At 29.4% G+C, this 13679-nt stretch overlaps 1 protein-coding gene across 1 annotated transcript in view; it reads right to left on the bottom strand.

Moving 5' to 3' along the window:
- Positions 1 to 3108: 3108 nt before the first annotated feature.
- LOC127068440 (uncharacterized) overlaps positions 3109 to 13679 on the bottom strand; it is a 31078-nt gene continuing 20507 nt past the window's right edge. Inside the window, exons 3-6 of the mRNA XM_051004666.1 lie at positions 13494 to 13658; positions 11914 to 12011; positions 6512 to 6674; positions 3109 to 5474 (exon numbers count right to left, since the gene is read on the bottom strand). Coding sequence (XP_050860623.1) covers positions 5230 to 5474; positions 6512 to 6674; positions 11914 to 12011; positions 13494 to 13658 — 671 coding nt within the window. The 3' untranslated portion in view covers positions 3109 to 5229. The remainder of the gene's footprint in view (positions 5475 to 6511; positions 6675 to 11913; positions 12012 to 13493; positions 13659 to 13679) is intronic.

Raw genomic sequence — 13679 nt, 5'->3', positions numbered from 1 at the left:
TAAAATTTATTATTTAATATATTGTCTATCTCTAAACATAATTTAATAATTGAATTTATTGATCTTATATGTTTATGATAAACGTACATATTTTTTTCTGGAGCCAACCAAGAAAGAAAAACAAATTGATCTGAACAATCGAATGATTTCTTTATCTTCATCAAATGTTTATACAGACATACAAATATATAGACACAATTATTATCTATTTAATTTATTAACAGATAATTATTACAGATAATTATTACAGATCAACTAAAGCACTAACCAGAATCATTAGAATGTTAATAGAAAAAAAAAAACAAAAAGGACGAATATATTATCATATTATTATAATGATCACGAAAGACGTGACTCTTCGTCGAAGATTGGCAACTTGTTAAGTACGATTGGTTTCTCTGAAGAATATCTTGGATTGTCAGACGGATTATTGTTCTTGGATATGTCGATTTTAAAGGATTTTTTAAAATCATCTTTGGAGCTAGTAGTAGAATCAATTTTAACACATTTGTCAGCTGATTCTTGTGATAATGATCCAGCAAACGTTTTCTCATCATTTATGATGCCGGTTTTGTATTTCTCATGCCGAATCATTGGATTCTTCGATCTTTGATCTTTCTCTGTAAAATTTAATTACGCGTTTTGAAAAAAAAAAGAAAAAAAATAATGATTGAAGGTTAACAAAAATTTTGATTTTTTTTCCTTTTTTTTTTCTTTTGAATTAGTTTTATATAATATAGTTGTAGGTACCAACCTTCAGAATCTTCCTGTTGACGACCAGAAGACATGACGGAATCAAAGATCAACGATGATATTATATTAAATTAATTTCAAGTTGACTATATTTGTAATATGAAATCCTTCGATAAAATCATTAACTTGGAAAGGTAAAATTAATATGATGAAATAAAAAAAAAATAGAACGTCTGAATAAAAACAAAATAATAGTTACGTATCGATATTCTTTGGAAGAATTATTTACTCAAAGTTTTTTCTTTATCTCGTATTGGTGGATGAGAAATTATTATATAAAATATAATATATGTACGTCAAATAATTATACATACATAATTATACATCCAGATTAATAATTTTTTCAAATTTTGTTTAAAAACTAATTTCGTAATATATCGTCAAGCTTTGTTTTTGTTTTTCTTATCTGTAATAAATTATATGTATATTAATTATTGCACCTTGAGATAGGCTATGCTTCGTACATCGGTAATATAGGTTGGCAATGCTATCTAAGAGGTATTTTTGTAGCACCTTCAAACAGGCTAACATTCGCGCCCACGCACCAAGATGTATGGAGTGATGCATATCTTCAGGCACATTATATATATAATTAATATTCTTATAATTGATTAATAAAAAGTATAATTAAATAAGAAATATTTCAAGAACAAAAATTTCTACAAGAACAAATATTTCATTACGATTCAACTTTTTATAAATTTTACAGTTCCTTCTTTTTTCATTAAAAAAATTAATCATGAATTAGAAATATTTGCAACAAGAAAAAAGGTAAAACATAACAAAATTTAATTACTATATAATTTACTTTTGCACAACTCAGTATTTTTATAATAAATTTTATACATTGTTTACAAGTTTTGCAGGTAACATAAAAATAAATTTGTTCATTAAACAATGTTTTACTTTACTTGGAAGATGTTTTCTCTTCTTTGAGAAATAAAACTCGTCTGCAAGAGTCTATAGAATTGTTGTGTTCGGTTTCAGAAATGTTCAAGGCTTTAATAGGTGTCTTATCATATGAATTATTGGAAACAATAATTTCATTGATAGGACTATCAAATTGATTTGATGATTTTATTTCACTCAATCTAGATCTCTTATTTGGTACAACATCCTGATCTTCAACCATAGATGTCTTGAAATCTATAATAACAAGATAATTAACAAAATAATATAAATATTCCAATATATGTTAGTAATTAATCTTTAATTAATTATATTCTGACAAAGAAAATACTAATAAAAATTTCAATTCGTATAAAATGTTTACTGATCGTTAGAAATAAAAATATATTTTTAAAATATCACATTGATGATATACTATTTAATTTTTAATTAAACTTCAGTAAATATCTTTAATGAATAGCGAGAAAGAAATGAAAAATAAAAGAATAAATGAATGAAATTTAATAATAACAACAACGTGTTATCACAGACCAACAAGAATCATTGTTTAAACAACAATAATATTAGAAAATTGTTCTAAACAACAACAACAGAAACAAACTTGATATTACAAAAAGATAATTACTTACATTTCTCGATCTTCTTATTTTGATTATTCATCTTTCTAATTGATGTCTAATCACAGAGAATTATATTTATGAGAAATTCACACACCAGGTCTTGTTTTGTACAATACAATAAGCAAATATCGTCGAATTAACGACAACGACGTAACGCTCGAACCGGGACTGGTCTTTTATCGTTTAGAATAAAAGAAAATTTCTCTCTCTAATAAAGAAATAAAAGAACATCGACGTTTCCTAACCAATCTATTATAGAACAATCATTAAATACATCTTTGTTAAACCACGCTAGTGATCGATCATCTTTAAGGCCGTTTTTATGTATGTATGAATGTATCTATTAAGAATATTTTTTTTTATTAAGTTTTTTTTCTACCATTGGGTGGCATCATTCAGTTTATTAACATTTTTATTTATTATTCATGATTATTTTGAGTCATTCATTACGTACGATTATTTCTACGTATTATTTATATAAGTGACAATGTATAGATGTATAATTTATTTTTTTCTTTTTTTATTTCAATTACAACGATACATTGTACAATTTTTCCTCGTCATTTTTATGCAATCCTTTTTCTTTTTTTATTATTTTTGTGTTTTGTAAATATATTCTTCAATTTGTATGCATTACTTATTATAGACCAAGCGTGTAATTAATCATTGATTTTATATATTAAAATACATTGAAAATAGGTTATGTTTACTACAGATCGTTGTGTGTATTTCCATTTTGGACAAATTTTTAAACGAAAGAATAGGATACGAAGGTAGGACAAGGAATATTTTTTCTTTTTTCAAAAAAATTTTTACAAAGCCATGATACTTTTTCAATTCGTTTATTTATTTAATTCTCTTCTTTCATTCCTCTTTCCCTTTGTAATTTGTCACAGGTCTTGGCGTGCAAATGTAAAAATATCATATATATCTATATGTATACATCGAATTAATATCAAACGTTTGAAAAAGGATGGTCAATCTTCCATTAATAATAATTATGAAGGTGTATGTGTATTTTGTATATATGTGTGTGCGTGAGCGTGTATGTATATATGTGTGATAAAATCGATTTTCTTCTTCTTTTCAACATTGATTTCATTTCTAATTTGATTTATTATTTCAAATCTCTCTTTATTTAACCTCTTTTTAAGATAATCTAAAATGTTAAACAAAAGAGAAGAAAAATGTGACAATAATAATAATAATAATAATAATACTTAAAAAATAATAAAATACATAATATTAATAATAATAGTAATAATAATAATTAAACGTTTGCGACGAGGATTTTTTCGTGAGACCGGCTCTCTCTCTCTCTTTCTCTCTTTTATTTATTTATTTATTTGTTTATTCATTATCCCGGTAAAAGCATCTAAAATTAATACAAACTAGATAAAAAAAAAAAAATCGAAAAGAAAAATTGAAGGTACGTGCACAAGGAATATACAATAGCATTAATAATAACAATAATTATATAATAATAATAATAATATATAATAATGACGACGAAAAAAAAAATAATAATAAAGAATAAAATGTTATAATACTTATTTTTTTTTTATATTTTTGAAGAGACGAAAGGGGAGGGTAACTTAAAATCATCATCGTCTACTGTATATATATATATATATCTCTCGTTAATAATAATAATAATAGTAATAATAATAAAATTCGGAGGACATTTAAAAAAAAGAAAAAATCCAACCGTGTACCTACGTACGTATCTATCTACATATGTGTGTATGTATGTATATATGTATGTGTGTGTATGTGTGTGTATATATATATATATACAGGGTGAACCAAAAATTTCTAGATAGACTAAAAAATACTAAGTAGTTTTAAAAATAAATTACATCTTTTCGAGATCATTTAGGTTAATCTTTTTTGCGAATTTTAAAACTTCATGTTCTTCCTCGTTAAGCTGAAAGTCTAATTAATGAGAAACCTCTAAAAGAAGTAATCGATTTTTAAAATGGTTTCAGAACTTTTGGCCGATCTAAAAATTTTTCGATCATCCCATATCAAAACAATTGCTAAAAAATATAAATATACATACATTTATATTCGCGTTTGTGTGTGTATGTGTATGTATATATATATATAATATACTATATATCTCGCTCTGTGTATCTAGCTGCCTGCTTAGGGCTGGACGGATGTGATGCAATAATAAGTATTTTCTAATTAATTTTCAAGGACGTGCTAATTAAATTAATATAATTCAAATAAAAATTAATTAAATTGAGAAAGACTTCGTTCTCGCAAGATTTGTTGTAGAAGTTAATTCTAAATTAATTCGTCCGATCTCTTTCCTTTTTTCTTTTTTTTTTTGTAAATTAAAAATAATAACGATTATATAATCGATGACCGGTTTCACCTAATCATTTAATCAAACTAATTAACAAATCGTCATACTAAATACAATAATATATTCTCGACTCGCGTGCGATTAACAAATAAACAAATTACGTTTTTATAATTAAATTACATTAATTATTATATTTCTTATGAATCTAGTTTAATTCGGAATAATATGGAATTGTATATATATATATATATTATATGTATGTATATATATATTCGTTTTATATCACCACGCGTTTAGTTTCACAACCAAAGCAGAAGAGAACTACCTTACCGACGTTTGATCGGTAATCTTTGAGATCGATCTCATAAAAGTTAATGATATCGATCTAGATTTACATAAACAATAAAAAATGCAAAAACGATCTCGTTGAATATATTTTACACATTCGGTCATCTCGGGAGAAAAAGAAAAAAAGAAAAATCATTTTCATGATTTTTCCATAGTTCTTTGCAAAACTTTTTTTCTTTCTTCTTCTCTTTCTCCTTCTGTATTTCGTTCACTTCTTCATGGGCGAATTTTCTTTTTTTTCTCGTTGAGAAAAAAATAGATATTGGCCTTGATTTTCTACCATTCTTAAACTTCCGTAGAATGCGTTTGAATACGGACTTTCTTTTGCGATCCATTCCTCGATAATGTTGGACTATGAGCTGAGAATCCTGGATTGTGGATTCCGAGGGGTTTTGGCTTCTTTAACGAGCTTCTTAAAGGAGATGCAGTACTAGCTGCACTTCCTGACGTTGCTACGGACGCCATTGAACCATTTCCGGCACCACCCACGTATGGTTTACCACTTGCATCCGTCATTGAAATACTTCCACCTACGACAATCAAAGTTTTCATATCGAATCACTCATAGTCAATGATTTTCTAATTCGATTGTTAAAAGAAAGAAAAATTATCAGAACTATTTTTATAATTTAATCGTAATTGTCTTTTAATAATTTCATTTCTAATCTTATATCAGTGATATCTTAAGAAAATCTCTTGCATTTATTCAAAGATAAATGACTATCATGTTTGTTTATAAATGATGCAAGCATTTATATAGATATACAACATACACACGTAGTTTATTTGTATCACATAAAAGTTGTAACTCTAATTAAGTATATCTGCAACTTGACATTTTACTCTGCAAGTAAATTCCTTCAGATACCGCAATTTACTGCGCCAGAATATATGTAAATACAAACGTTCGAGCGAAACGAAGGGTTGCCATATTACAGGAGATATTTCAGAATCTCACTCTCTCTCTCTCTCTCTCTCTCTCTCTCTCTCTCTCTCTCTCTCTCTCTCTCTCTCTCTCTCTCTCTATCTATCTATCTATCTTTCTCATTGAGCGAATATATACGATGGCAATACATATGTTGAACGTACGAGCACGAAGGGTTGCCATGCTGCAGGAATACTTTCAAAACAGCTCTTTCTCTCTCTCTCTCTCTCTCTCTCTTTATCTTTATCGTTTCCCATCAAAGTCTAATTCAATTTTCTAGTTTCACAAACTAGAAGATATATTTCCTCCTTTTTTGATCTTTACAACATTATCTCTCTCTCACATTTCTCTCTTTTTTGTTTTACATTAAAATGTTATACTTTAGTTTTTAATTCAAATAATAAAAAAAGAAAAAATGAGAAAAAGAGATATCAAGTTTAATCAATATTTGTATTGAAAACGATTCTAATCGAGCTAAGATAAATAGTTCATTCGGCCTTTAAAATATTCGAATAATTTATCTAATAAATGATAATAATCGAAACGTAATAGTAATAATAACAGTAAAAGTCATGGATATAGATGGTTTATAAAAAAAACTTTAAAATTATAAATCTGCTTATAGTTAGATAAAATACATACCATTCGTCGGTCGATGGTGTTCTCGATATCCTGGATTATTTATGGTGGCTGCACGAGGATCAGGGATGGTTCTTATCTTTGTAGGGTCGCCACCCCTTCGTGCGTAAATTCCCTCGTAAACGGCAGAAACGAGCACGCCAAAATTCAAGGCGATGGCAGCTAACTGTAATGTTAAAACATTTACGATTAATTGCATATTATTATTCTTATTATTATTACTATTATTATTATTACTATTATTATTATTATTATTATTATTTTGTAAAATATTTCTCTTTTTCTTTTTTTCTTTCTCTTATAAAGATTATTAATTAGATTAGAAATATATTTTACATTTCTTATATCTATATAAATAAATATTATTCTATAATATGCAGTAAAAATAAACAGAGGAACTTTATAAACGGGCTAATTTCTCGAATGAAATATTTCACTCGTATTAATAAAGTTAATAACGTTAAGTTAATAAAGTTTCTATTAAAACACTTTTCACATATCATGTCGAATACAAAATCCGATTATCTCTGTTGGTTATTGTTCAAACATGTCATTTTCACGTTTAAATTTCCCAACTGAACGAATGAACAACTTCATGTGACATATACATACAGCATACACACATATATACACATACAGAGATATACACACAGACGGATTCACACAACGCGCATATTCATACATACACGAAATAAATCATTCTGGGTGAGAAAAAAGAAATGAATGAGAGAGATATAGCGAGACAAAAAGAGAGAAAGAGAGAGAGAGGGAGAGTGGGTAGTGAAATGGCCAGAAAAGAGACGAGGAAATTTAATTAGTAGCTGACAAAGAAAACGTCCAACCATTGTCGTTTCTATATAATAATTAATAATACAATGTTATACTATCTTCCTCTCTCTCTTTCTCTCTCTCTCTCTCTCTCTCTCTCTCTCTCTCTCTCTGTCTATCTGTCTGTTTCTTTCTTTTTCATTGATAATCATTTTTGCGTAAGTAACAAGAAACGAAGGCAAAACAATTACAATCCCTTCTCTTTCCTCTCTTTTTACTTAACTCTGCTACAATACAATAAAAAACGGAGGGCTAATCTTGACGTGGGAAATACAATAAAAAAAGGGAGAAGAGAAAAAGGAAAAGAACAAAGATGAAAGGAATGAAAGGGATGAAAGGGAATTTTTTTTCTTCTTTTTGTTATCTCTAAGAAAATAGTCGTAAGAAGTTTAAATGAATTAATTTAACGAGTCTCACTTAAAAATGTAATAAAAAGTAATAATTCTTCTTATGCTTCTTCTTCTTTTTTTTTTCAATCAATACATCAAAAGAGAATTAAAATATTTTATTTTTATTTATAGAGGTGAGTTGTATGTCGCACTGTTATAATATCAAAGAAAACGATCAATTAAAATTTAATATTTCCTTTATCTTTGTATCACGTTTTAACGGGAAATCTCACAAGATTAGATTACAGAGAAATAATCATAAAAAAAAAAGAGAGAAAAGATAAATAAATAATAATTAATTAAAAACCTTACGAATAGTAATTATAAAAAAAGAAAAATTTCGAATGAAAGACACATACGTACATACGTGTACTTGTAGAGGAGAAAAATTCTTTCATTTATTTTTTTTATTTATTTATTTAGTTTCTTTTTTTTCATCAATTGCACCGAAGCGTGTCCAAAATATGTAAAACAACGATTTGTTTATAACATTCAGACACGAAGACTTTGTGATTTATGGGACGTGAACAATACTTCTATCTTCTTGCGAAAGATAACTATAGTCGCTTTCTCTCTCTCTCTTTCTCTCTCTCTCTCTCTCTCTCTGGTTAGTTTATACGTCTCTCGCTATCTTGTCGAGACTTAGTCGTTCAAGGCCATAAGTAATTTTCATTCTCTCCGTTTGGCGACGATTCACGTTTCAACGTTGATGTAGAAAACGACCTTTACCTTGCCCCGTTTCTGCTTGTTCCTCCTATCCAATTCAATCTCGTCCTTGGCACCTTTCAAAAGACTACGTCTTCTTCTTCCCGTAATACCGACAAAACCACCACCATTACCACCACCACTAACACCACCAATACCATGATGTAACTCCAACATGACGTACATATGTTTACTCTGGTCTGATATATATACGTATATGTATCTTCTCGATCATACGATAACAACGAATTTTAATCTCTCATCTTTTGCTCTTGCAAAAGATAAACATAAAAGAACGCAATTGGAAAAGGATTATTTTTCAATCCTGACTTTCCTTCCCTTTCTCATATTTTCACCGACATCGAATCACTACTGCACTTTCAGGTCGCGAAAAAAAAAGAAAAAAAGAATACCATTCGCTAAATCTTGTTATTTTACAAACATACATATATATGAAATTTTCTAATGGCGTGATCGTGAAAAATTTGTTTACCCTATTTTTTCCTAACTTCTTCTTTTCTTTTTTCTTCTCGTTTGACTCACCAGCACAGAAAATCAAATCGTCACAGTGTTTTCACTAAAAGAGAAACTTTTAATCGCGCGATTGTAAAAGGGAAAAGGTAAAAGAGAAGAAAGAAGGGAAATAGAGAAAGCAAATGAAAAAATTAAGAACGAGCTCGTCGACGTTCGAAATCGAAACGTTCACTGCAGGACCGCCAATGTCGTCTCATTGTTTTTAAAGTGTTCACGACTCGTGGGTGCTCTTACACATACTAAACGTGCATTGGCTCCTCCCCCTTATCCCCCTATCCACCTATCTCCCTATCCCTCTCCTGCCCCCTTCGAGGACAGGCTTAAAGAACACCTGCGAACGAGTCGTCGTTGTCGTCGTCGTCTTCGTCGTCTTCGTCGTCGTCTTCGTCGTTGTCTTCGTCGTCCTCTTCGGCCAAGATCAGATGGCCTTTAAGCCATTTAATACTCCTCCGATCGTGCACGCGCCTAACTTTCAAACGTTTAAGAATCTCAACTCGTGCGATAACGTATTCGTCGAGATATTCTATGTATTTTATCTTGTCGATGTTTTACATATCGCGGAAAAACCAATAAAATTCATTATCAATTCGTTTGATCGTTTATAGAACGTGGTTTGTTTCCAGAAAGAAATGTTTTTTCTCAATTTATATCTTTCTAATGTCGATCTAACGTTAAATCCATCGGTTAGTATTATATAATTAATCTCAGTAATAGGTCGAATGGTAAATTGTGTTCCTTTTTATTTTTTATTTTTGAGGTATTCCTTGTATTTTATCTTGATCGATGTTTTATATATCGCGGAAAAAACCAATGAAATTCATTGTAAATTGGCGAAAGAATTTTTTCATCGATTTATTTTTTTCCAATCTTGATTCAATACTAAATCTATCGTACAATATCTAATTAATCTCAGAATACAGTCGGCTGGGAAATTCTTTTCTCTCTCATTTCCGCGATATTCCCTGTATTTTTTTTTTTTCATTCCTAGTTTTTATCTTGACGGTATTTTTCTTTTTATATCACGGAAAAAACCAACAGAATTCATTATGAATCCGTACGGTCATTCATAAAACGTGATTCGTTTTTGTAAAGAAATTTTTTTAATAATTTCTTTCCTTCTAATCTTAATCTAATCCTGCTCCATATTATTTAATATCCAATTGATTCAAGATATAGGAATAGAAATTTTGCAGAAGCTACTCTTTAAGTCGTCATAACATTACAAAAATATTTATTCTGTAATTATCGAATTATTTATCATTGTTTTATAACAGCGAAATGGAATAATCTCCTTTAGGGTAAATGGGTGGTAACATCGAGGAAATAGTTACGGTTATTGATTCATTATATCCTAGCGGAACCATCAGTTTCGCAACAGGTATACATATGTATGTATACACGTACTACACGCGATGCACCAGTAACAGCATCCTTCTCTCTCTCTCTCTCTCTCTCTCTCTATTTCTATTTCTCTATCGAATACAGCTGTAGAAAAATAAGGAAAAAAGAGTGGCACATCGTAACATCGACGTGACGAAGAGAAAACAGACTGTATATAAGAGAGAGAAAGAGAGACAGAGAGAGAGATGGAGGGGTGGATGAGAACTGAGGGAGATAACAGGAGCAGCATCTTTCATCTCTCTTTCTCTCTCTCTCTCTCTCTCTCTCTCTCTCTCTCTCTCTCTCTCTCTCCCTCTCTCTTCCTCTCTCTATATCAGATGCACCTGTAGAAATATGAGGAAAAAAGAGTGGCACGTCGTAACATTAACGTGACGAAAACAAGATAGACTCTTTATATGAGAGATACACATATATACAGAGAGAGAGAGAGAGACAGAGAGAGAGAGAGAGTGAGAGAGAGAGAGAGAGAGAGAGCTGAGGGCTGAGAGCTGAGGGCTGAGGGCTGAGGAAGATAGATCAACGAACGGTTTTCTTCCGTCCGATAGGCGCAACAGGTTCTACTAAAGCCGAGATAAATGACAAAACGAGAAGCTCTATGCGGGACTACTATAAGACTACATACATACATACATATATACATATATACATACATATATATATACATATATACATACATACATACATACATACATACATATGTACAACTATTCGTTCTCTCTCTCTCTCTCTCTCTCTCTCTCTCTCTCTCTCTCTCTCTCTTCCTCATTGCGTGTTACGAGCAAACGACTTCAAATAACGACTTCAGAATAACGGTAATGGCTATGTGTACGTACGTAACTATGTAACGTGCGTGTGGCTATGTGGGTTCAGTAAAAAGTTACTACAGTACATATAAAGCAATGGCCAACCCATGACCCTTGAGTCACCCTATGACCTCCATAATGGAGATTTAAATGTCTCTGTAAATTTTCCTTAAAGTCTCAATCAATTAAAGGTTTGTTAATTGTGTTAAAAAAAAAAAGAAAGAAAGAATAGAAAGAAAAAAATAATCGATTGAGATCTCTAATCTCTTGCAAAGAAAAAAAGAAAAACAAAATAATGTTTCGAAATTATTTATTAAATGTGGAGTGGAATATCGTTGCTTATTTCTTCTTCTATTTCTTATAGAAACTTAATTAAAAAAATTTATCGTCCTAAAGACAGCAATAAGTTTCCTTTCGGTTTTAAAATTTGTAATAAAATTATTCTTTTTTGTTTGTAAGAAAAAAAAAGAGATCTTTTGTTTCCTCTTTCATTTTTTTAAATTATTCGATCGCAAATGTTTGAACAGCGACTGTGATAAATATATACAAATTTTTCATTTGATTCACAGCCATCCTTGAAAAGAAGTTCGCCATCAATATTAGAACATTTTGTTACGTATGCATGTACGTCCATTTGTTTGTCGAATTTTATCTAGATTTTCTTTTTTGTTTTCTAATCTAAATTGCATTCCTTTTAGAGAGGGGCTTTGTAGCAAGATTAGAATTTTAATAAACAATATCTTACCTGCATATAAAAAGCCTCTCCTCTCGAAACAACAAAACTGTTTGCTCTGTCATCCGTTTGCAAAGCAAATAAACTTGCAGCTACGATGGCCAATGACGCTGAAAAAAAAAAAAACAAAGCGTATCAAATAAATTGTGTTATCAATCAGCCTAATCATTTCTGAAGATTCGAGTGAAAAAATAAAAAGGAAAAGAAAAAGAAATTAATTTCACGAATAAATAAAATATTTAATGAAAGACATTTAAATAGAAATTTTTTTCTAATGAGATTAGTATTAATCGAAAAAATATTTTTGTTCAATTTGCACGAGAATATTGATTATTCTAATTAATAATAGTTAAATATATACGGAATATTTTTACATATATAATATGTAAATAGGTAATAGTTAAGAAGATAAAAAAAACTATAAGAGCAATAGCATAGTTGATTCTATGACATTAGAAAATATCATATTACCGTAATAAGATCTATCATAGACATTCGATTCTTCGACTAAGGGTAAGTAGGCCACTAAGCAGTGCAAGCGACTAGTAATTCTAGCGTATCCGGTGGATTATGAAACGACTCTCTCTCTAACACTAAGAAGGGAAAAAAGGATTTCTCTACTCGAATGCGCATTCTGGAATTCAGGATGCTTCCTTTATTCAACTATCAAGGTTTCCCTCCTTAAATCTTCTTAAACGATAGATTTTTACTTTCTTTTTCAAACACCGGAAATATCGTCTAATCTATTTTCTAAATCCTAAGTCACACAAGCTCACGTAATAATTTTATTCGTTCTATTACTTTTTATTTATTTATTTACTTTTTTTTATTAAAATTTTAATTAAATTCTTTGTTTTCTGTTTCTTTGCCTCTTTTTATTACTAAATTTATTTCATTAAGTATTTGAATGTCGTTGGAATGTTTTTCTTTTTTTTTTTTTTTTAATTAAAATTTACAACAATTCTTTTGAATTCGTAAAAATTAGAAATATCGTTTATATAAATATTCCAATTTTTCATAACAAATGTAAAACAGGATTAAAATTGTCGTCGCAAACAAGGCAATCCATTTTACTTTGCATTCGTGTTATTTAGAACGTCTACATAGCTTTTATTACCACGAAATTGTATATTTTATAATCATATGATGACAAAGGGAAATAAATAGCGAGAAAAATATTAAAGGATACTAAATTAAAATATATAACTAATGGAATTATCATTATCATTATCATTTAATCATTTACAAATTCATTTAATCTTTCTAATTCAGTTTCTAATATTTCTTATCTTATATTTAGATCAGAAAAAAATATGTTTTCTATTTCTTTTTTTATCTTTTCTATTTCTTTGTTCATTTCCATCGAATCGATCATTCTTTTGCACCTCTATTTCTATTTTATTCTAATATATATCTAATCGGAAAAATATTTAATCTAACTTGTTTTGTTCTTTTTTCAGTTGAAACTTTCTTCTTTCCAATTTTTTCTTTTATTTTTTTTTCCTTTTTTTCTTTTAAGATATTGCAATGTAAATGAAATCGATAAAGAACGTAAAAAAGAAACGATGGAGAAAATTATTTTCTATACTTACTTGCCAAGGTTGCTAGGGCGACCTTGCCGATAAGAGCAGTGCTATACGAAATAACAACCTTCTTCGCTGATGAAGCCATGGCAAGCTGAAGTACAGCAAGGCCAACCAATATGGCGAGTAATGTAGAAGCAGCTGCAGCAGCCAATCCAGCCACCCACACAGCCACTGAAAACAGTGATATAATAA

This window comes from Vespula vulgaris, chromosome 13, assembly GCF_905475345.1.
Source record: "Vespula vulgaris chromosome 13, iyVesVulg1.1, whole genome shotgun sequence".
In the NCBI taxonomy this organism is placed as follows: domain Eukaryota; kingdom Metazoa; phylum Arthropoda; class Insecta; order Hymenoptera; family Vespidae; genus Vespula; species Vespula vulgaris.
The sequence above is the reverse complement of the archived record's forward strand: the minus strand, read 5'-3'. Positions and strand labels throughout refer to the sequence as shown.